We start from the raw sequence: 25,867 nt of genomic DNA on the forward strand, positions 1-25,867 counted from the left end.
TGGGGTGCATTAAGATGATGTTTGAACAGTATTTCCAAGGTCAGAAGTTGGTAATAACTCCCAGCGTCTGCACATGAATCTGGAGCACATGTCTGCTGTTGTCACATATCTGCTGGTTATGGAGGATATCAGGCACAGAGCCAACAAAAAGGAAGACATTAGATCAGAAAGAGGAGAAATACATCACAAGGAGGGATAACTGGCCCATTAGCATAATGTATAATTTCCCAAAACAGCCACATGGTGGCAGCACAGGATAGGATAGGATAGGATAGGATAGGATAGGATAGGATAGGATAGGATAGGATAATAGAATAGAATAGAATAGAATAGAATAGAATAGAATAGAATAGAATAGAATAGAATAGAATAGAATAGAATAGAATAGAATAGAATAGAATAGAATAGAATAGAATAGAATAGAATAGAATAGAATAGAATAGAATAGAATAGAATAGAATAGTAGAATAGACAGAGTTGATGAAGCACCCATAACTTCTGAATGAAACTTCTGTTCTGTTGATTGATTTTCTGTCAGCAAATTTCTCCTTATTTATAGGTTGAATCTCTTTCCATCCATTGTTCCTTGTCTGGGCTTCAGGTGCTTTGGACTTTTTGAGAATAGCTTGACCCCCTCCTCTCTGACAGCCCCTCCAATATTGGAAGACTGCCATCATGTCCCCCCTCATCCTTCTCTTCATTAAATTAGACATACCCAACTCCAGCAACCATTCTTCTTATGTTTTATCCTCCAGTCCCCTGATCATCTTTGTTGCTCTTCTCTGAACTTAGCCAGTGTGTGTTTGTCTGATCCAAACTGTTGCCTTTTCCCAGGAGGATCTGCGCCCCGTTGAGCAAAAAACTGGGTCTGCCAGAGAAGGTGAGGCAGAAACCTTCTCCAAACCCCATCCTGGAAGCTTTTTACAGAAAGTGGAGGAAAAGTCCCCCAAAGGTGAGTTTCTTCCACACAGAGATTTTGGAAAGTGGCTACAGGTGGCTAAAACTCTGGCCTTGGATATAATACTCCTGATTTTCAGGGGTGTTATAAAGTAGACCTCAAACAGCTGAGCATAGCCACTCATCATCATCATCATCGTCATCATCTGGTTCTGTGTCCTGCTTTCCAGGAAGAAGTTAATGGCTTAGCGAAGCAGTGTGATCTCCAACCAAGACAGGTAGAAAGGTGGTTTAGATACCGGCTGAATGAGGATCGGCCCAGCTTGACCAAGAAATTCTGTCAAGCCAGGTGAGTAGAGAAATTCTTGGGGCAGAATAATCAACCCACAGCCCATGGGCACCAGAACATCCTTAACACCCAGTAGGATCTCTGCCTCATCTGACTTTTTAAAGAAGATTGTGGGGTTGGAGTAGATGACCTCCAAGACCCCTTCCAACTCTATTATTATTATTGGTCATTGCACAGTCAGCCAGATGTTCAGACTGGATTCGGCATTTTTGTCTACCTATTGAGTCCTTACCAAGGACCTGGGATAGGCAGATGTGGATGTTTGAGGGTATTACAGATCTTGTCGCAGGATGGAAGCAGTTCCTAGTAAGGCCACCTTTTGCAATTGACTAATGGCAAATTTGTCAGTGCTGATGATGGTGTTCAAGTGGTGCTCCAGTTGTTTTGGGATTGCACTCAAGGTGCCTATTTCTATTGGTACTACCCTTGCTTACCTTTGCCTCAGTCTTTCTATTTCTATTTGTAGGTCTTTGTATTTGGTGATCTTCTCCAGTTCTTTTTTGTCTATTCTGCTGTCTCCAGGCACTGCCACATCCACTATCCAGACTTTTTTGTCTTTCTTATCGAGAATTGTTAAGTCCGGGGTGTTATGTTGCAGGTGCTTGTCTGTTTGAATTCTGAAGTCCCAGAGCAGTTTATCATTTTCTATGACTTTCTCTATTTTATGATCCCACCAGTTCTTGCTTACACGCAAATGATATTTCTTGCAGATCTTCCAATGCACCATTGTTGCTACTTTGTCATGCCACTGCTTGTAGTCAGTCTGTGCGATCTTCTTGCAGCAGCTTACCAGGTGGTCCACTGTTTCTTCAGCTTCTTTGCATAGGCAGCACTTACTGTCTGTTGCTGTCTTCTCAATTTTGACTTTGTATGCATTTGTCCTTAAGGCTTGGTCTTGTGCAGCCAGAATTAGTCCCTCAGTCTCTTTCTTCAACTTTCCTGCTCTTAGCCATTGCCAGGTCTTGTTATTATCTGCTGTCCCAGCTATTTTTTTAATGTACTGGCCATGTAGTGCTTTGTCTTCCCATGCCTCTATTCTGTTCTTCATTTGGTCTTTCTCGTAGGCCAGTTTGGTCTCTCCAGTAGTCAGTAAGCCTTCCTGATATGCTAATTTCAGTGCATCTTCATCACTGACCTTCAGATATTCTTCCAAAGCCATTTTTTCTTCTTCATCTGATGGACGTGTAGCATTCCACGTCCACCTATTTGCCTTGGTAGATAAAATTTATCAATGTCACTGGGTGGCTGAAGGGCATGATTCATTATTCATTCATTATTTTTCTGGTCTTCCTATCCATTGCTATTAGTCCTGCTTGAGTCCAGTCCACTATTCCAGCTGTGTATCTAATGACTGGAATTGCCCAGGTGTTGATTGCCTTCACAGTATTTTCTCCATTGTGTTTGGACTTTAAGATCTTCTTCACTCTCTTGATGTATTTATTATGTTGTGGGCTCTTGGTGCAGGAAGGAAGACATGAGGTTGAGTACAAGATGACACATACTTTATTCTTGGTAGAACTGTACTGGAAATTGGACCGCAAGCAGCCACAATACGTTTGAACCCACTCTTGCTGCCAGGGGCTAACCAATTGCAGGACCGGAGACGACCTGTCTGGGTTGCTGGAGAGCCATTAGCTGTTCCAGTAATGCATGTTGTATAACACCACAAGCCCAATACATAACAGTATTCACCTCTAATCTTTTCTTTGACTTCAGTGTGCTTGATGTTGAAAGCTTGGAGGATACCCAAGTATTTGTAGTAATCATCCTCATCCAGACTCTTAATGTTATTTTTGTGGGGCATCTTGATTCCTTCAGTTTTCACTGTTTTTCCTTGTTTGAGAGTAAGTGTGGCACATTTGTCCAAGCCAAACCCCATTGCAATATCTTGGCTATATATACGGATAGTGTTATGTATGCAGGCACCTGCATAGCAACAGCCACTAGGGGGCGTTGGCCTGAACGGTTTCGGCGGGAAACCCACTTTCGGTGGGAAACCTAAGGCCAACCCCATTGGCTGGCAGCTTTCCTGGCTAGGTGTTTAAGGAGGCCAGGTAACCCTCATTCCCCAGTTCACTACCCCCCTCCAATAAAGAGCTGAACTCACACACCGGCTGGCGTCTCTTCCTTGCGTCGGACCCACTACACAATAGATAGTGTTCAGCAGCGATTCTATTTCAGATGATGTTTTTCCACACAGCTTCAGATCATCCATGTAAAGGAGGTGGGATAGTCTGGCAGATGTTTTTGATGTTTGATAGCCATGTCTTGAGTTATTCAGTATTGTTGACAGAGGAAACAGTGCAATAAGAATTAGTAGTGGTGATAATGAATCTCCTTGAAATATTCCTCTCTTGATATTAACCTCTCCCAGTCTCTCACCATTGACCTGCTTCTGTTTAATTTGCATCCACCTCTTTTAACCAAGCCGCATCCTTATTGTATTTCTTTGGGTTATCCCATATCTGCTTCCAGAACTGCACTTTTTCTTCCTTGTCAGGGACTGACTGATTCATTGCAGTTTCTCCATTGATGGATTGGTAGAAACGTTTCTGACTGGATTGAAATTGGAGGTTCTGCCTAGAATTTGCAATTTGAGCTTCGTATCTACTCATTTTCCTGGCTATAGATATTATTTGCTGCCTTATTATTTCCAGTGCTTCCTTGATCTTCCTCGTTTCTAAGTGGCATTTCTTGATCCTGTGGTCTTCTTGTTCTTCAGCTTGTTTTCTTTCATCTGTTCTAGCTTCCTTGCATATGATCTTAACTTGCTGATCTTATTTTTTTAGTCTAACCTTCCTTTTTATGATGCACTATTTGTTTGTTTTTCTTCTTTGTTGATTTTGTATCCTAGGTATTCTAGTCCAACCCCCTGTAGATGTAATATATCTTTATTTCAGCTAGAGCAGAAATGGAAAAGCATCTCAGAAAAAAGAGCAGTGCTGGCCAAGAACTAAAAATAATATATAGATCCATCCATGACATCACCAGAAGTTGTTACCTTTAAGTTAAGAATCACATTCAGGGAAGAGAAGAATTCTATTGGATTGTTCTAGACATCAGAATCTGGATCAAGGGCAGTGGTGGGATTCAAATACGTGAACAACCGGTTCTCTGTGTGGATGCTGCTTCCAGAAGTCCATTCTGGGCCTGGGCAACAAAAAATTAGCTACCAGTTCTCCTGAACTGGTGCGAACTGGCTGAATCCCACCACTGAACAAGGGGTTCAAGTAGAAGAAATGACAAACTGTGGAAAAGTTATTTAGTGCTTCAGAAGGTGGAAGTGAGGGCTGTTGGAGTAGTGGATATCTTGCACCTCTTTCAGATGGACTAGATGACCTTTGTATTCCCTTCCAGCTTTCAAAGCCCTGAATCTCCTGAACCTGCTGTCCAATTGTTTTGATGTTTTTTCTCATTGTTTTCCAGCTGGAGAGCCACCTACTCTATTATTGCCTTCTGCATGGGGTGGGCCATCCTTTACGACGTGAGTTCCCCCCTTTTGTTACTTCTTGTCAACAGATATTTTGCTACATGTCATTCAGTGGACAACTCTCATCTGCCTTCCAGCCTCCTACATTTAATGCTTTCCTTTTTTATTAGAAAAAGTTGGGAGTGTGGGGACAGAAGGGGTCCATGTTTTCAACATCTTTCAAATATCTTAGTGACTGCAGTTGCTTTGTGGTCTCCTTTCCCTTCCATCGTCCCATTCAATGGCAGCTACAGAGAAGTGTGGGTGGGCTGGTGTGATGCGATTCCTAACGAACGGTGTCTTCTTTCAGAAACCCTGGTTCTGGGATTTCCGCAATTGTTGGCATGGGTATCCGAAGCAGGTAAGGAGTCAAGAGACATTTGACATTTCCATGGAAAAAGTGTTCGTCAATTAGCATATGAAACTGCAGTACATCCTGCCTGGCCTTCCCCAAAGATGTTTCTGCACGCATTAAAAATACAATTCTTTCCACTTCCAGTAAAAAGCAGCACACCTAAATGGTGAAACAATAATAAGGGACACCACATGAGACCAAATGCAAGCAAGCCATCATCAAATCCTGGGCAAAACCATAGGATGGTGTCGGTAGCAGGAGGAGAGGTGAAACCTAACCACCATGAAAATAGAATAGAATAGAATAGAATAGAATAGAATAGAATAGAATAGAATAGAATAGAATAGAATAGAATAGAATAGAATTACAGAATAATAATAATAATAATAATAATAATAATAATAATAATAATAATAATAATAATAATAATAATAATAATAATGAATTATGGATGAAACATGTAACAGTGATAACCATTGTCATCAGGGCACTGAGAACTATGTCCAAAAACTTTGCAAAACACATCAAGAAATTGCAACTTCCTGCAATAACTCCACCAAAGCTACAAAAAACTACACTACACAGAACATCTTACATTTTAAGGAGATACCTGGTTGATACCTAGGATGCGGGCAGCAACCTGTGTCAACCATTAGTGCCAGTCTGTTTGAGTGTTCAGTTAAATGAGTTTCATGTTTTATAAATAAAATAATAATAATAATAATAATAATAATAATAATAATAATAATAATAATAATAATAATAATAATAATAATAATAATAATAATGCAAGTTGTAAGGGATATTGGAGGTCATCTAGTCCACCCCCCTGCTGAGGCAGGAAACCCTATACCATTTCAGACAAATGGCTATCCAGTCTCTTCTTAAAAACTTTCAGTGCTGGAACATTCACCACTTCTGGAGGCAGGTTGTTCCACTGCTTAATTGTTCTGTCAGAAAGTTTTTCCTTAGTTCTAGGTTGCTTCTCTCCTTGATTAGTTTCCACCCGTTGCTTCTTGTCCTGCCTTTGGGTGCTTTGGACAACAGCTTGACTCCCTCTTCTTTGTGGCACACCCTCAAATATTGGCACATGGCTATCATGTCCCCCCTGGTCCTTCTCTTCATTAAACTAGACATACCCAATTCCAGCAACCGTTCCTTATATGTTTTAGCCAGTCCACTGATCTCCCAGAAGAACGAAGCTGAAGCCACCAGCCTGAGGATGACGGATGAGATTTCGTCGAAACGTTGCCCTGATACCTCCAATTTTACGTGGGAAAAAACCCAAATGACCAAAGATCTACACATACACACACACACACACACACACACACACACATATGGATCTTTGGTCATTCGGGTTTTTCCCCACGTAGAATTGAAGGTGTAAGAGCAACGTTTCGACGAAATCTCATCCGTCATCCTCAGGCTGGTGGCTTCAGCTTCGTTCTTCTGGGAGAAGTGTGTGGTAGTGGCTGTTTGTTCCTCTTTTTTAAACTGCCAGAGGGGGGGTGTTCTGTGGGTGGAGGTGTGCTCTGATTGGGTGGGGGGTTAGCTGTGTTCTGATTGGGTGGGGGTGTGTTTTGAATGGGGGCTGTGTTCTGATTGGGTGGGGGGGTGTTTTGAGTGGATGGGCTAGTATATTTTATATTTTAACATTCCATCTTTAAAACATCAAACACCTTATATATTTTTCTAGCTTTAATTTTACATTGATACTGCAATTAAACGTTTAAGATTTCTCATTTTCATATTGCTAAATAACTGCCTTTCCCTTTACACAATTTTCTCCAATACCTAATAATGTAATCCAGTTCTTATTTATCTCATTTCCATATCCATATTCAATCATACAATATTTAAAATAGTAGTCATTATAATACCAATTGCAAGGAGGAGAAAATAGAGGAGGACAATATAATATTCTTGTTTCTCATTTATAGTTTCCATATATTAAAAATTAACAAAAATTTCTTCCATTTCAACATTTAATACATCCTCTCATGTCTTTACATCCAAGTATATTAGTTACATTCTATCATTTTTAGCATATATACATCTTAACCCATTTAAAGAACTCAATATTTCAATGTTGGTATTCACACAAGTGTATTTTATTTTATTTTATTTTAGTTAATCAATATTTTTGTCTACTCATCAAAACAATCTCTGGTAATCCCAATACAATCCTGTCTATTTTGATATTATCTATTTCAGGCCCCTTAAAAATGTTCACGTTTCTTCAATCTTATTCTTGCTTTCTTCCTTTGCTATGTCATTTTTCGCTTCTTTGCCTCAGGGTCATCAAAGCATTCTTGTGTTGCTATATCATAATGAAGTGGCCCTGCAGTCTCCACTTTTGAAGGATTGAAGAGTCTGCTAACAATACCAAATCTTCTCATTATTTTCACCTCTTGATATAATTGTCCTGGTCTAAATAAATTTTTTCCATCTTTTTTACTTTATAATCTTCAAAGACCTGTATTTGTTGAATATTTAATTCTTCTGCTAGTGTATTTGATTGTTTAATTTCTTCTGTTAAGTTCTGTCCCAATAAAGTATTAGTTGTAGTCACAATTTGAGTTTGAATTTGTTTCATCAAGATGCTTTCTAATTCTTTTCCAAAAGCTCTTATTTCGTTGCCAGCTGTAGAAAGGAATTGATAAGTTTGGTAAGATATTTCCCACATAGCATGGATTTGTGAAGTTTCACATCTGGTGTTCAAGGTTACTCTTATCTTGTTTGTCTTAAATATTTTCTTGGTTTTTTTAAAGAGAATGTCAGATTGCAATTTCACGTTTAGACACTGGGTGTCCCCCAAATACTCTGAAAATTCTTTTCTTTTACTCCTTTTCTTTCTTCAACATTTTTTTTTAAAAAAAACACCCCTGGGCTTGCTCGTGCTTATTTGAAGGGAGGGTTGAATTTCCCCCTCCCTCTCCACAGGGGGGAAAAGTACTTAACAGCTTAATTAGGTGAAAAGATTATTAAAGTATAAGAGAGGAATCTTACCCTGTCTCTTCCATGCTGCTTTAATGTTGCCTGATGGTAAGTTTGACTTCTGCTGTCTGCAGCCTAGTAACTGGCCATATTCCTATGGTCAGTCTTTCATCCGCCAGTACAAAGGGAATGCAGGGAATGTGGCAGCTCCCCCGCATTTCTGCAAAAGCCCCTTCTGTCTGGTCACCCCACCAGGGCAACTCTTCGGTCCTTTTAGGACCCCCCAGCAATGAGAATCTGGATGTGGAAGATGGAAACCATTGTCCAAATGTCCATTAATGGCTGACTTGGCAAACCGTAAGCCATTCTATTCCTCTGTTAATGCACCCTAAAACTGTGTTGCCTGTTTTGGTAGCTGCACTGCTCTGCTGGCTCATATTTAAATGATTGTCCACTATGACTCCAAGATGCCTCTCATAGTTACTACTATTGAGCAAGGTACCACCTATACCATTTCAGACAAGTGGCTGTCCAGTTTCTTCTTAAAACCCTCCATTGTTGGAGCATTCACAACTTCTGGAAGCAAGCAATTCCACTGATTCATTGTTCCGGAAATTTCTTATTAGTTCTTAGAGTACCATTCAAAAGTTTATACATGTCACTGAATTCCTAAGTGAACACAAGTTCCTCCTGAACAAAAGTTGAATACCACATCTTTCTGCAAATTTGGATGTCTGCTTACTGTTTCTGTGCAGTTGTGTAGAATTTAAAAAAAATCTGATTCCTCTTTTCAGAACTCTCATAGCTGAGAAATATTCTTCAAATTCCTTGCCTGTATTGCATGTTAGGTCCCTTTTCAAATTTGCAGTGTTATTTAGGTTTAGGGACCACAAAGACCATTGAGATACCTTCTCCAATGCCTGCTCAACCCTTTAGTTTTATAGAACAAAATGGGGAAAAAAATCTTCGGACTATTGTCTTGCTGAATTGTCCCTTTTCAGCTTCAATTGCTTTGCTGGCTTTTTGGGCCATTCCCTAAAGGATATCTGGATATTTAGTTGAAACTATTCTTCCTTCCAGCCATACAATATTTCCTGGTCCGTAGGCTGCATGTACCTCAGCCCTAAGAGAGCCTCCCCTGAACTTGATGGCCAGCAAGGAGTTCTTTTTTCCTTGAAAGGTTCAGAAAGATTCAGGCCTGCTGAAGTTTTCCTTAGCTTATACGAGGCCAGGGAGGAAGGCTTTTCTTCTGCGTAATTGTACAATCAATACTAATTCTACTTTACAATAAGGCTACATTAACAGAACGTGGCAATTTCAAAAGCACAAACCTCCCATTGTCACTTTTACCCTCTCCAGGTGAGTACTATGCAGATCTCACCTTATGTAAGGACCCACTTCAATTAATCTCCTCCTCTGACCAAAGTCATAATGTCCAATCCACAGGTGGCATGAAGCCTGGATGGCTGATACAGTTGGCGCGCATCTCAAGGTCTTCTCCAGCTTTTGTTTCTCCGTAACCATCTCCCTGATAAGGGAGACACATTCCTTTCTCAAGATGATAGAGGCAGAGGAGGGAAAGTAGAAAGCAAAAGCATCTCCCTTCCCCCCAGCAGAATGGCAGACCCCAAAAATAGAATATATATATGCAGGGGAAACAATGAGGGTTTGGGGGACCTGACAGTCACGCACACATTCCATTACAATTGCTGAGGTTGAGAAACACCACTCTAGGACTTTATTTTTGCTTTGGAAGTTGAGAGTTGACATGACACCATTTCTCTTCATTCAACCCTTCCCCTTTTGCATTACAGCCTCTCCAGCTGAGCAGTTTTGGCTACTACATCATGCAGTTCAGCTCGTACTGCTCCTTGCTCATCACTCTTCCTTTTGATGTCAAACAGAAGGTGAGTGGTCTCTGGCAGAAGAGATGCAGTTGAGCTGGTCGGGGAGCCCCATTCAGATTCAAGAAGGGAACATGGTCCCTCCTTTGTTGCATCAGCAGCATTTACGTCTTTCACTCAGTTTATGTGGTTGCCATCTCATCAATATGACTCAGGTGGTTAATTTTAAAACTGCGCAATCAATGAAATGAAGAAAAAAAAGTAAAAGACAAAGACACTAGTTCCGTGCATCTTCAGATGCAATTCTTGTGGACATGACCTTTAACTAGGCGAAATGGTACATAACATGGCAACAATTTTTGAAGCAGGCAACCTCAAATGGGCTAACATTCAGAATACATCTAAATTCCAGGAGTAATGACTCCTGAGGAAATGGGTTATGAGCCTTCAATGCTCTAGGCTGCTGCTGTACTGCTGTGCTGCTACGAGATTCATTTTCAGTATTCTGTGACAGTTTCCCAGCCAGTCACACAATCCCTTGTTCCCTTCTCCCATCCAGCAGAAGCCATTTACCTGCCTGCTGGGAAGGATAGGGAAGGGCAAGGTAGGGAAGGAAAAGAGGAAGGGGCATGGAAGGAGGGAAAGGGGAAAAGGGAAAGAAAATATGAAAAGAAAGGGAGGGAGAGAGGGTGGGAGGGAAGGAGAGGAAGGCCGAAAGGATTTCCATTGCTCCCTGCCAGTTCCCCAAGGTAAGAAATATCTCTGAAACAATGACTCAGAGGGCACAGTTGCCTACTTTCACTTTAAATTCTCCATAATAATGAAGGTAGTTGGTCCCCATCCACCATTTGCAAAATCCATCAATTCAATCCTTTCTTCTGTTGCAGGACTTTCATCAGCAAATTGTCCATCATGTAGTCGCAATTTTCCTTATTGGCTTCTCATACTGTTTCAATTACATCCGTATCGGTTCACTTATCTTATTTATAGTTGATTGTTTGCATTATCTCATGGAGGTAAGTTAAGCTCAGAAATGCTCTTGCCCTACTCCAGGAAGGCAGTAAACGTTCTTCTTTTTCACCCCACCACCCTAAAATAACTTCTTCTATGGGGAAAAAAATAATTTCAGAAAGGAATTTATGCTGGCCTCTTGCCAGCAGCCTGCCAGCGGTAGTGGGACTGGCTAAAAGATGATCAGGGTACTGGAAGATAAAAGATATAAAGAACAGTTGCTGGAATTGGGTATGTCTAGTTTAATGAAGAGAAGAATTAGGGGTGACATGATAGCAGTCTTCCAATATCTCAGGGGCTGCCACAAAGAAGAGGAAGTCAAGTCCAAAGCATCTGAAGGCAGGACAAGAAGCAATGGATGGAAACTAAATCAAGGATAGAAGCAACCTAGAACATCCCTCTAATAGAGGGAAGAGAGGTGCTGCAATTTAAAGCCAGAGAACATAAAACATAGAACAATAGACTTGGAAGGGATGTCAGAGGTCTTCTAGTCCAACCCCCTGCCCAGTCTTGTATTGGAAGATTCTGGAAAAGATAATCAAACAACAAATCAGCGAACACCTTGATGCAAACAAAGTCATCACTCAAAGTCAACATGGGTTTGTCAAAAACAGATCATGCCAGACAAACCTTATTACATTCTTTGACCAAGTGACAAAATTAGTGGACCAGAGGAATGCTGTAGATATAATTTACTTGGACTTCAGTAAGGCATTTGATAAAGTAGATCACAACCTACTACTTGATAAGATAGAAAAATGTGGGTTAGATAGCATCACCACCAGATGGATTCGTAGCTGGCTGACAGGCCGTACTCAGCGTGTGGTCCTCAATGGAACCGCATCTACATGGAAGGAAGTGTGTAGTGGGGTGCCCCAGGGCTCTGTTCTGGGCCCAGTGCTCTTCAAAATCTTCATTAACGATAATTTGCAGATGACACCAAGCTGGCAGGAATAGCCAATACTCCAGAAGATAGGCTTAAAATACAGGAGGATCTGGACAGACTCGAACACTGGGCGCTATCTAACAAAATGAAATTCAATGGTGAAAAAAGTAAGGTTCTACATTTAGGCAGGAAAAATCATATGCACAGGTATAGTATAGGTGGTACCTTGCTCAATAGTAGTAACTGTGAGAGGGATCTCGGAGTCCTAGTAGACAGTCACTTCAATATGAGCCAGCAGTGTGCTGCAGCTACAAAAAAAGCCAACACAGTGCTAGGCTGCATTAACAGAGGGATAGAATCAAGATCACGTGAAGTACTAATACCACTTTACAATGCTTTTTTAAGGCCACACCTGGAATACTGCATCCAGTTTTGGTCACCACGATGTAAAAAAGATGTTGAAATTCTAGAAAGGGTGCAGAGAAGAGCAACAAAGATGATTAGGGGACTGGACACTAAAACATATAGGGAACAGTTGCTGGAATTGGGTATGTATAGTTTAATGAAGAGAAGAATTAGGGGTGACATGATAGCAGTGTTCCAATATCTCAGGGGCTACCACAAAGAAGAGGGAGTCAAGCTATTATCCAAAGCACCTGAAAGCAGGACAAGAAGCAACGGATGGAAACTAGTCAAGGAGAGAAGCAACCTAGAACTAAGGAGAAACTTCCTGACAGTGAGAACAATTCACCAGTGGAACAACCTGCCTCCAGAAGCGGTGAATGCTCCAACACTGGAAGTTTTTAAGAAGAGACTGGACAACCATTTGCGTGAAATGGTATAAGGTTTCCTGCCTGAGCAGGGGGTTGGACTAGATGACCTCCAAGGTCCCTTCTAACTTCTTCTTCTTCTTCTTCTTCTTCTTCTTCTTCTTCTTCTTCTTCTTCTTCTTCTTCTTCTTATTATTATTATTATTATTATTATTATTATTATTATTATTATTATTATTATTATTATTATTATTATTATTATTATTATTATTATTATTATTATTATTATTATTATTATTATTATTATTGTGATGGAACCCCCACAACTTGTGGAGGCAAGCTGTTCCACTGATTAATTGTTCTCACTGTCAGGAAATTTCTCCTTAATTCTAGGTTGCTTCTCTCCTTCATTACTTCTTGTCCTGCCTTCAGGTGCTTTGAATAGTAGGTTGAACCTCTCTCTTCTTTGTGGCAGGCCCTTAAGTATTGCAAGACGTCTAGCTGGTCACCATTCATTGTTTCCTGTCTTGCCTTTTGGTGTAAAATAGTTTGACCCCTTTATCTTTGTAGGAGCCCCTCAAATATTGGAGCAGTCCTATCATGTCACCAGGGCTACCATGTCAGTGCTATCATGTCAGAATATTGTCGTTGTATCCTGAAAGTCACAAAGTAGGAACCTTAGTCACTCAACAATCACTGCTTCTTTTTCTCTTTTTTTCTCAGGCAGCAAAGGCGTTTAAGTACCTGAAGTGGGAGAAAACTTGTGACACACTCTTTATCGCATTCTCAGCAATATTCCTGTTCAATTGTATGTGGATTCTTCCTTTCAAGTAAGTTTCAGGAATCATGCAAAAAGGATGGGGCTTTGACAACACAGTTGTGCCATTTCTCTATCACCAACACACATCTTACCTATTTAACTTCTCATCCTCTATATCAGCAAATTTGTAATACAATAACTTTCCTTTCTGCTAGTTTTCAATTTTTTTTAAGTAGTAATCACATTTTCTTTTTATTTCAGTATTTAATGCTTCCTCTCTCTTCCTCTTTGTGTCTGCTCTCATGCTTAAACTAATAATTTTTGTTATTGATGTTCCATATAGACCTATTTATTACTTTCATCAATACATTTTTAGCTTTACATCCTATTCACCTTTACATAACCTTTATACACAAATCAACATTCAAATTTAGCTATTAATATTTACAGTATACTGCTAAGTTTTAATGACCAAAACCTTTTCTTTATCTCAATTCATAACAATGTCTTATGTTCAACATGCACATCTATCTGAGTATATTCTGTTTTAGATTTTGATAAGATGGTCGAAACTCCATTTTTCTTCAGTCTTATTCTAGATTTTTTCCTTTGTCAAATTGTCTTCTATGTCCTTGTTTTTGGGTCATCAAACCAATCTTCTTGTAATGTCATATATATGATGTTGGCGAAACCATCCGGCCAGCATTTTTTTGAGAGGACTTGTAGATCTGATGGGTTGTCTCTTTATTCTTCCATATCGATGTGGTTGTTCTGAGTTGTTTATCTTCTCATCCAACTGTTCTTTTTCTGGATCCTCCAATTCCTTCTGATTTATATAGGAAACCTTTTCCTTTTTCCAAGTTGTTGGTGTCTTTTCTGGATTTTCAAATGTCAATATTTGTTGAGTAATTAATTCTTCTGTCATGGTATTTTTCTTCCTTCCCATAGCTTCTTAATTTTTCATTGGCTGTGATGAGAGTTTGAATTATTGTTTTCAACATAGAGAGAATTTTTTGATCTTTATCCATAAGAAGATTTTGTTCCTGATCCTCTTCCATATTAGTATTGTAGTCTAAAGGCTTTACAATTAGGATGTCAACGCTGCTAACATCGAATGTTATTGCTTGACATGAGATGAAGAAGTAACTATTTCAAATGTTAAACTTGTCTATTGCTTTTAGACTTGTGTATTGTTTTAGTTTGAAATTGGTGGGAGGGAAGAGTAAGAATGCACTTTGAAGGCCATTTGTCTCTCTAAAGAAGATAAGACTTTGGCAGTTCTTCTAACGGAAGGGAAGCTGATTCTTTAAGTTAATTGGAAAATACGATTAATGACAAAATTAGAAAGGCGGAGAATTGTGTTTAATTATATTGTGCAAGGGGCAGAGATTTCAGATTCCAGCTTCCTTCGAGCAAGCGTTTGCTTGTGTATTAGGCTAATAAAGGACTTTGAAGGTAAACAATGCCTCAGTAACTTGAAAAGCCCACACGTTGGAAACTTGACATAGGAAATCCAAAAGAAAGGAAAAGTTTTTTTTTCTGGGTAAGGAAGACAGAGCCTTTCACAGCTGTTGTTTTAAAATTTTCAAAGTTATGTGTCATATCTATTTCCCTGGGCTGTCAGCCAAGCCCCTGAAAAATAACAGATTAAAATACCAAATTTGACCACACAGCATTGCCTCTACCTTTTAAAGTTTCCCTCTGAGTCGCAGAATTATTTTAGTCTTTTCAGTTTTTCTTCTTATTTATAAGGGGAAAAAACCCCAGATTTTCAACAGAAATAGATAATGAAAAATAAAAAGTAAAAAATATTTCGCTCCATAAGCTTTAGGAAATAAAATTCCAATTGGGATCTAGTTACTTTTTTAATGTTTTAAACTCCCCTGGGTGGTCAATCGCCACTGTTTCTGGGGTTAGGGCTAAAATACCCCTTTCCTTACCACAGGGGGAAAAATGCTTAGCAGCTTAAGCAGGTACAAAAATAATTAGAGTGTAAAAGAGGTAGATCTCACCCAGTCTCTTCCATGCTGCTTTAAGGTTGCCTGGTGGAAAACGTGACTTCAGCTGTTTGCAGCCTAGGGACGAGCCATATTTTTATGGCTGGACCTTTCGTTCACCAGTTTGGAGGGATCGCCAGGTCTAATGGGAGAGTTGTGACTCTCCTGTGTTCCAGCGAATGCCCCTCCTTGGTGGACACCTCTTTGGGGTGACTTTCGGCCCTTTTCAGGGGTCCCCAGCCGTGATGGAGAGAGAGAGAGAGAGAGAGAGTCTCCCAGCTGTCCATGGCGGCCTCGCGGCAAACCGGAAGTTCTCCAGAAACATCATTGTCAAAGCAAAAGTGGAAGCAAGGTCAGCTCTGAGGTTTTCACGTAAAAACTCACATAGGTAAAAAACCCTTTTCATCCCTGGGCTACCCACAGTTCATCGTCCACCAATTATATTCTGTACTTTTGTCTTGGGAAAACAGTCCTACACTGGCTGGTAGCTCTGAGAACTTGACCTTCGTGGATATCTTATCTCCAGTGGCAGAAGACTCTGATGCATTCTTTAGCCTCCACCTCTCCCATTTCTGACTGGCAAAATGTGAGTTGGAAGTTGATGCAGGCAAAAAAATGCAAGTTAGCTTTTTGCTAGTTTCTGGTCTTTGGGGCTGATTTCTGTCAAAACCACTGTTGAAAGAAAAATCAGGTCCAGTTCGAAGCCAGAAGTAAGGCACTGGAAATAAAATGGAGGCTAAAATGCTGGAAATAAAGTGGAGGCTGCTTAGGGAAGAGGGTTCCTATTTATTGATGAGCAGAACCTCATCAACATCATGTAGTTCTGGGACAGCTGACAAAATGGAGTTGAGGGTTGTTGTTGTTAGCTGTAAAATTGTGTCTGACCCATCGCAACCCCATGGACAACGTTCCTCCAGGCCTTCCTGTCCTCTACCATATTCTGGAGTACATTTAAGCTCACACCTACTGCTTTAGTGACTCCATCCAGCCACCTCATTCTCTGTCGTCCCCTTCTTCTATTACCCTCAACCTTTCCCAGCATTAGGCTCTTCTCCAGTGAGTCCTTCCTTCTCATTAGGTGGCCAAAGTATTTGAGTTTTAGCTTCAGGATCTGGCCTTCTAAAGAGCAGTCAGTGTTGATCTCCTCTAGGACTGACCGGTTTGATCGCCTTGCAGTCCAAGGGACTCGCAGGAGTCTTCTCCAGCACCACAGTTCAAAGGCCTCGATTCTTTCATGCTCAGCCTTTCTTATGGTCCAACTTTCACTGCCATCCATTGCAACTGGGAAGACCATAGCCTTGACTATACGCACTTTTGTTGACAGGGTGATGTCTCTGCTTTTTACTGTGCTGTCTAGATTTGCCATGGCTTTCCTCCCCAGAAGCAAGTGTCTTTTAATTTCTTGACTGCAGTCCCCATCTGCAGTGATCTTGGAGCCCAGGAAAATAAAATCTGTCACTACCTCCATTTCTTCCCCGTCTATTTGCCAGGAATTGACAGGGCCGGATGCCATAATCTTGGTTTTCTTAATGTTAAGTTTCAAGCCAACTTTTGCACTCTTCTTCTTCAGTCGCATGAAAAGGCTCTTTAGTTCTTTAGTTTCTGCCATTAGATTGGTATCATCTGCATTTCTTAGGTTGTTGATATTTCTCCCGGCAATCTTAATTCCAACTTTTGATTCATCTAGCTGATTCATCTAGCATATAAGTTAAATAGGCAGGGCAAGAGTATACAGCCTTGCCAGATTCCTTTCCCAATTTTGAACCAAACTGTGTCCAGTTCTCACTGTTGCTTCTTGACCCGCATATAGGTTTCTCAAGAGACAAATAAGATGGTCTGGTACACCCATCTCTTTAAGAACTTGCCACAGTTTGTTGTGATCCACACAAAGGCTTTAGCATAGTCAATGAAGCAGAAGTAGATGTTTTTTCTGGAACTCCCTAGCTTTCTCCATGATCCAGTGTATGTTGGCAATTTGATCTCCAGTTCCTATGCCTCTTCGAAATCCTACCGGTACTTCTGGTAGTTCTCGATCCACATACTGATGAAGTCTAGCTTATAGGATTTTAAGCATAACTTTACTAGCATGTAAAATGAGTGCAATGGTGCGATAGTTTGAACATTCTTTGGCACTGCCTTTCTTTGGAATTGGAATGTAAACTGATCTTTTCCAATCCTGTGGCCACTGTTGAGTTTTCCAAATTTGCTGGCAAATTAAGTGTAGCACTTTTATTGCATCATCTTTTAAGATTTCAAACAGCTCAACTGGAATACTGTCACCTCCACTAGCTTTGTTGTTGCTCAGCTTTTCTAAGGCACACTTCACTTCACATTCTAGGATGTCTGGCTCGAGGTCAGTGACCACCTCATTGTGATTATCAGGGACATTAAGCTCATTCTTGTATAGTTCTTCTCTGTAATTTTGCCACCTCTTCTTAATCTCTTCTGCCTCTGTTAGGTCCCTGCCATTTTGGTCCTGTATCATGCCCATTTTGGCATGAAACATTCCTTTCATCTCTCCAACTTTCTTGAAGAGATCTCTGGTCCTCCCTATTCTATTGTTTTCTTCTACTTCTTTGCATTGTTCATTTAAGAAGGCATTCTTATATCTTCTAGCTATTCTCTGGAATTCTGCATTCAATTGGGCATATCTTTCTTTTTCACCCTTGCCTTTCGCTTCCCTCCTTTCCTCAGCTATTTGCAACGCTTCTTCAGACAGCCATTTTGCTTTCTTGCATTTCTTTTTCTTTGGGATGGTTTTAGTTGCTACTTCTTCTACAATGTTGCAAACCTCTGTCCATAGTTCGTCAGGCACTCTGTCTATCAGATCTAGTTCCAATAATAATAATAATAATAATAATAATAATAATAATAATAATAATAATAATAATAATAATAATAATAAGAAGAAGAAGAAGAAGAAGAAGAAGAAGAAGAAGAAGAAGAAGAAGAAGAAGAAGAAGAAGAAGAAGAAGAAGAAGAAGAAGAAGAAGAAGAAGAAGAAGAAGAAGAAGAAGAAGTAGTAGTAGTTGGAAGGGACCTTGGAGGTCATCTAGTCCAACCACCTGCTCAGGCAGGAAACCCTATACCATTTCAGACAAATGGATGGCCAGTCTCTTCTTAAAAACCTCCAGTGTTGGAGCATTCACCACTTCTGGAGGCAGGTTGTTCCACTGGTTAGTTGTTCTAACTGTCAGGAAGTTTCTCCTTAGTTCTAGGTTGCTTCTCTCCTTGACTAGTTTCCATCCGTTGCTTCTTGTCCTGCTTTCAGGTGCTTTGGATAATAGCTTGGCTCCCTCTTCTTTGTGGAAGCCCCTGAGATATTGGAACACTGCTATCATGTTACCCCTCACCCTTCTCTTCATTAAACTACACATACCCAATTCCAGCAACCGTTCCCTATATGTTTTAGCCTCCAGTCCCCCAATCATCTTTGTTGCTCTTCTCTGTACTCTTTCTAGAGTCTCGACATCTTTTTCACATTGTGGTGACCAAAACTGGATGCAGTATTCCCGGTGTGGCCTTACCAAGGCATTGTAAAGTGGTATTAGTACTTCACTTGATCTTGATTCTATCCCTCTGTTAATGCAGCCTAGCACTGTGTTGGCTTTTTGGCCGCTGCAGCACACTGCTGGCTCATATTGAAGTGATTGTCCACTAGGACTCTGAGATCTCACTCACAGTTACTACTATCGAGCAAGGTACCACCTATACTATATATGTGCATTTGATTTTTCCTGCCTAAATGTAGAACCTTACTTTTTTCACCATTGAATTTCATTTTGTTAGATAGTGCCCAGTGTTCACGTCTGTCCAGATCCTTCTGTATTTTAAGCCTATCTTCTGGAGTATTGGTTATTCCTGCCAGCTTGGTGTCGTCTGCAAATTTGATGAGTTCCCCATCTATCCCCTCATCCAAATCGTTGATGAAGATGTTGAAGAGCACTGGGCCCAGAACAGAGCCCTGGGGCACCCCACTACACACTTCCTTCCATGTAGATGCAGTTCCATTGAGGACCACACGCTGAGTACGGCCTGCTATCTAACCCACATTTTTCTATCTTATCAAGTAGAAGATTGTGATCTGCTATATCAAATGCCTTACTGAAGTTCAAGTAAATTATATCTACAGCATTCCTCTGGACCACTAATTTTGTCACTTGGTCAAACAATGCAATAAGATTTGGCATGATCTGTTTTTGACAAACCCATGTTGACTTTTAGTGATGACTTTGTTTGCATCAAGGTATTCGCTGATTTGTTGTTTGATTATCTTTTCCAGAATCTTCCCAGGTATTGAGGTCAGGCTGATAGGTTTATAGTTTTCTGGATCTATTTTTTTCCCTTTTTTGAAGATGGGAACTACGTCAGCTCTCTTCCAGTCCTCTGGTAGTTCCCCAGTGCTCCAGGATCTTTGAAAAATATAGTTCAGTGGTTCTGAGATCACGTCTGCCAGTTCCTTGAGAACTTTGGAGTGTAATCCATCTGGTCCTGGCGATTTGAACTCGTCTTGGCTGGACAGGTGCTCACTTTTTTTACCTATCTTAACTTGCATTTCTATTCTATTTTTTATGGCACTGGTTTTGGTAGGTTGGACTGTTTTTTTCCCTTTGTGTAAAGAAAGATGCAAAAATCGAGTTAAATAGTTCTGCTTTCTCCCTGTTGCTTGTCACCTTCTTGCCACTTTCACCCACTGATGGACCAATCATTTCCTTAACATTTTTCTTGTTTCTTATATGTTTAAAGAAGCTTTTTTTGTTATTTTTGATTTTGGTTGCAAGCCTTAGTTCATTTTCAGCCTTAGCTTTCCTCAATTCATCTTTGCAGGCACGGGCTATTTGCTCATATTCTGCCTTAGTTATGTGCCCCTCTTTCCAATTCTTATACTTGTCCTTTTTATCTTTCAATTTATCAGAGAGTTCTTTATGCAGCCATGCTGGTTTCTTTTGAAAGCTGTTATTTTTCTCTCTGTTGGTATTGTGCTAGACTGGGCCTTTATTATCTCACTTTTCAAAATTTCCCAAGCTTCTTGACTTGTTTTCCCCTTTAGGATTCTCATCCATGGAATTCTTCCCAAGGTCTCTCTAAGTTTATTGAAATTAGCTCTTTTAAAGTCCAAGACTCTAGTTTGGCTGTATTCTATTGCTTGTGCTTCCATAATGTTGAATTCCAATATTGTATGATCACTTCCCCCCAAGGTTCCTGTGGCTTTGACACTTTCTATCATTTCATCTCTGTTAGTGAGAATTAAATCCAATATGGCTAATCCCCTATACCTCTACTGTATATTCAACAGGGATATGATTTAATTCATACCTGAGTGGCCTAGTGCTCTTCCCTACTTTCTTCAGTTTAAGCATAAATTTTGCAATGAGAAGCTCATGGTCTGAGCCACAGTCAGCTCCTGGTCTTGTTTTTACTGACTGTATAGAGCTTCTCCATCTTTGGCTGCAGAGCACAGAGTCAATCTGATTTCTGTGTTGACTGTCTGGTGATGTCCATCTGTAGAGCCATCTCTTAGGTTGTTGGAAAAGAGTTTTTGCAATGACCATTGTATTCTCTTGACAAAATTCTATCAGCCTGTGCCCTGCTTCATTTTGTATTCCAAGGCCAAACTTGCCTGTTATACCAGTTATCCTTTGGCTTCCTACTTTAGCATTCCAATCCCCCATGATGATAAGGACATCACATCTTGGTGTTAGTTCTATAAGGTGCTGTAGGGCTTCATAGAACCAGTCAATTTCATCCTCTTTAGCACCAGTCATTGGGGCATAGACCTGAACTACTGTGATATTGAATGGTTTGCCATGGCTTCGAACTGAGATCATTCTGTCATTGGAGTTGAGGGTAGATGGGTTTTTATGCATTCTTTAGGGCTTTGTGTTTGAGATGCCTATTGTAAAATGTATTTTGACCTGTGCTTGAGTGTGCCCTTTTGTGATTCTAATTATGGTTGCCTGACTCCCATTGTGGCTTGGAGGTCATGTCCTGTCCTTGGAGCTGGGTGGATAATGTAGATTTTAGGAGTCTTTGTTTTTCTAATTCCATCAGCTCCAGCCTTCTGTAGGAGCTGTGGCTGAAGGCATTTTGCTTATGAATAGTGTGGCCCCAGTCTTTCTGAATGGATTACCAAACCTCCATTTCTAAAGATTGGCCTCCTCAGGTTTCTGCATGAGGCAGGGCGACTGGGACTGGTTTCTGCCTTTGTTAACATTTTTCTCCATTTCTCCTTTAGGGGAAATATTCTATTCTGCCTTTTTAATATTCCCCAAAATATTTCATTTTCTGTGGGGTGTGTGTGTGTGTGCTGACTTCCTACACCACGCATAGAAATAAAAGAATTTGCTTAATGACCACTATGAAGATATTTGTAAAATTGCATCTGGTCATCTAAGCGCCTCAACAAATGATTGTTGTGAGTTACAATAGAAATTCTGGCTTCCATTATGGTTGTTCTGTCCTCGCTATACATTACCCTGTGTGCAACTTGGCATGCAATTAAACGCACTTATCCTTCAATAAACCACAGACCGTGTGCATAGATCTGGATGCTTTATTAAAGCAACAGGATGGTGAAACTTGGAAAAATAGAAATACATACAGTAAGGACCCAAATACAAAATAAACAGCATTGAATTGCTAGTAAGCGTAATAATTAACAAATACAGATAAATCCAAATCTCAGAAGCGATGCTGTGTGTATGAGACATGGATTTTTGTTTCAGATGAATGTGTCATGGATTAGACTGGATTCTTCGTAGTGCTTCTGTTTCCTCTGAATGTTAAAAAATGGAGTCTGGCTTTTTAGAATGAGAGAGGGTGGGAGGATGGTTGCCCTCTAAGTTCAAACATCATCAAACCAATTTCCAAACAACAAAAGATTTGTCCCCAGCTACTAGGTGGGACTCAACACAAGCCAGAGAACAACAACAGTAAATGCAAATTTCATGCTGGGGGCATGACAACAGTTGTAAAACAAGGTCTATCTGTACAGAAATTCTTACGTTAAGGATGTCAGTGCTTCATTCATCTATAAGACCAGCATTGGGGAAAAAAGAGATCAAAATCTACTTTTACTTAGTGGCTGTGCAGATGTGCACAGTCCAGATGTGGGAACCCTGATTTAGAAAAATGTTAGAAGATTCTTAGAAGCCATTAGCCTAGGCAGGCCATCTGCTGTTGTTTATTAAGATACTTCAACCTCAATTTTGGCTGAAGCAGATCATCCATTTGCATTTTTGAAGCCCTAGTCAATATCGTGACTTCATAACTGGATTAATTATCTCAGCCTTAAAAAATATTGAGTGGATAACCCTTTCCTTCTTTCTTTTTGCCGTCCTCCTTGCCCCTCCCCCAAGGATTCTCCACAACACATATTTCTATTTCATGGAACTCTACCAGCCTTTTTTCGGCTACTACTTCTTCAATGCTCTCCTGATGATCGTGCAGCTCCTTCACGTTTTTTGGTCCTACCTGGTCATCCGCATGCTTTATCAGTTCCTGATCCATGGAGCGGTAAGGGTAGAAACTGAGCATTCGGGGAGGTGTGAGCTGGAGGAGGGTCAAAAACAGAATTTAGAATCTTTAATTAGAATTAAAGATTTCAAACTCAAAACACGTCCCTACTTTCTCTGAATTGCTTTGTTGTATGTTTCTCTTCCTTTAAAATAAGTCTGTCAGATTAGGACAACACCACCCATAATTTAGAATGGAATAGAGTAGAACATGAGTTGGAAGGGACCTTAGAGGTCTTCTAGTCCAACTCCCTACAGACAAATGGTTGTTGACAGGGTTTGTGCAGAATATCTCCTGAGCCAACAAGGAGAATGCACAGAAGAAGTGATACTGAGAGTGGTCAGGTTTTGCACAGCAACCACACTAATACACTGAGGTGTGTAAAAAAGGAAAAAAAACCTTTACTTTTAGGAGTAGCACAAGTCAAGAATAAACAGTCCAGGTCATACACGGGTACAGAGATTATATCAACAGTTCAAGAGTTATCCAATACAAAATTGTCTTACCAGTCCAAAAGTCAAAAACACAGTTCTTAGGGTTTAGCAAACAGTAGCAAAACCACAATCAACAATAATCAGCAAGCAATGTAACAGAGTAACTAAAAAACAGAGAGAAGCTATGTTTCTAGCTCCCTCTTATGGCCATTGAAAGAACACAGCGTTGGCCAATCATTACACATTTAAAGGGATACAATACATTACAAATCATGGCTTATATATTGCCAACCCAACCAATTAGGCTGTAATCATATGACTAACAGTTGTCCAATCTCTTCTTAAAAACTTCCAGTTTTGGAGCACCCACAACTTCTGGAGGCACGTTGTTCCACTGGTTAATTGCTGTCACTGTCAGGAATTTTCTCCTTAGTTCTAGGTTGCTTTTCTCCTTGATTAGTTTCCATCCATTGCTTCTTGTCCTGCCTTCAGGTGCTTCTGAGAATAGGTTGACTCCCTCTTCTTTGTGGCAACCCCTGAGAAGAGGAAGTTTGAATCCCTTTTACCCTGCTCCATTGCCAGTGAGGGATTTTGAGGGGTGGGATGCAGAGCATAGGGTATCTAGGGATGGGGAAAGCTCCCAAGGACTAGGGGTGATGTGATAACTGTCTTCCAATATCTCAGAGGCTGCTGCAAAGGCGGGATAACAAGCAACAGATGGAAACTAATCAAGGAGAGAAGCAACCCAGAACTAAGGAGAAACTTCCTGACAGTTAGAAGAATTAATTAATGGAATAACCTGCCTCCATAAGTTATAAATGCTCCAACATTGGAAGTTTTTAAGAAGAGACTGGACACCTGCTGCCGGCATCAAGTTCCCTTCATCCTGTGCATTCCCACAGGGAGGGCCTTCTCAGGGTGCCACCGGCAAAGGATTGCCGGAGGACAACACCCAGTGGGAGGGCCTTCTCTGTGGGCGCGCCTGCCCTTTGGAACCAGTTACCCGTAGAGCTTAGGACTGCCCCTGATTTTCGTTCGTTCCGCCGGGACCTGAAGACCTGGCTCTTTGAGCTTTCCGGCTAGGACTGAGAATTTTTTATTTTTTAACTTATTGTAATTGGGTTTTTAAATCAGAGTTATAGGGGTTTTAGATTATCAAGGATAATTTAATCTATTTTAATTTCTATTAACTTTTTGTATTGTAATGTTGTTTTAATTGCCTTGTGAACCGCCCTGGGTCCTACGGGAGAAGGGCGGTATATAAGTTCAATAAATAATAATAATAATAATAATAACTATTGGTCTGAAATGGTATAAGGTTTCCTGCTTGAGCAGGGGGTTGGACTAGATGACCTCCAAGACCCCTTCCAACTCTGTTATTCTGTTATGCATGAGGCACCCTGCACTCTGCTTAATGACCCATGCAATCATTTAAGGACCACGTCAGGGAGAGCAGAGGCGGGGGTCGTTAACCGAGGGCATTTCATATAATGACTATCATCACTTATGACTGCAATTGGCTCCATTATGGTCACAGGTCAAAAATTACCTGTACTTTTAAGATCCAAACAACACCATATACACATAAGGGTGATCTTGGCGGTGGGTGGTTGAAAGAACAGGAAACTTTGCAGAAACGCAAAATATGTTCATAAAGAAAAACCAGAATGAAGGATCCTCTTCTTCTTCCCTCTGCAACACCCAAACAAGTGCATTTGAACTTTGAAGAAATAAATGGGGAGTCACCAGAAAGATGAACCATGCTGCAGAATCAGAATTGCAGATCCGTTTTTACAAGTTGTTATAGAGGGACATCCACCTTTCATTTCATCATACACAGTAAAATGGGTCTCAAAATATACAATGCAGAGACCAGCAGTGAACTAGTGGGATTGAAACGGTATCCCTCAAGCCCGGAGTACTAGGAGAGGGGATGACTGTGCAATTTGGAAGGTCAATCAATCAGAATACAGCTGGAAAGGACCTTCAAAGTCTTTTCGTTCAGCCCCCTACTCAAGCCGGGGACCTTATTCAATTTGAGACAAGTGGCTGTCCAGTCTTTTCTTACAAACCTCCAGCGATGAAGCACCTCTGGTGGCAAGCTGTTCCACTGCTTAATTGTCCTCACTGTTAGGAAATTTCTCCCAAATTCCAAGTTGCTTCTCTCCTTGGTTCATTTCCATCTATTGTTTCTTCAATCACAATATAGCTGGAAGGGACCTTCAAGGTCTTCTAGTCTAATCCCCTGCTGAAGCCAGAAACCCTATAATATTTTCAAACAAAAGATTGTCCAATCTCTCCAATATCTCAGCTTTGCAGTGGGTTAAAGCCCCCACCCATGACCCTTTAAAACCTATGAAACCCCTTCTTCAAAAAGTGATGGGTTTGCTTGCATGGCACATAAAACCTGGTGTGGCCCTCAGGTTGTATAAAAGTCATGCATCCCCAATGAACAAGACTAGTTCTATGCCCCCCTCCCCTCAAGTTTTCTGCCTCTTTCCCCATCCTCCAACAGATTCTAGCCATGCAGGATTAAAAGGAGGCAACATATCTGTATCTCTCTTGCAGGCGAAAAAGGATGTGCGGAGCGAGTCAGAGGGCAGCGAAGAAGAGGATGAGTTGAGCCAGAAATCAGAATAG

The 25,867-nt window shown here is 40.6% G+C and overlaps 1 protein-coding gene across 1 annotated transcript; it reads left to right on the forward strand.

Annotated features, from left to right (window-relative positions):
- Positions 1-73: 73 nt before the first annotated feature.
- On the forward strand, positions 74-25,867 carry LOC308660509 (ceramide synthase 2-like; the record flags this gene model as incomplete). Its single annotated transcript, XM_081314902.1, has 10 exons — positions 74-132; positions 835-952; positions 1,128-1,246; positions 4,673-4,730; positions 5,026-5,076; positions 9,825-9,917; positions 10,742-10,870; positions 13,245-13,351; positions 22,637-22,793; positions 25,796-25,867. 10 exons carry the CDS (start codon positions 74-76, stop codon positions 25,865-25,867), a joined length of 963 nt encoding a protein of 320 aa, XP_081171028.1.

Source organism: Vipera berus, assembly GCF_964194415.1.
Source record: "Vipera berus genome assembly, chromosome: 1".
Taxonomy (NCBI): Eukaryota; Metazoa; Chordata; class Lepidosauria; order Squamata; family Viperidae; genus Vipera; species Vipera berus.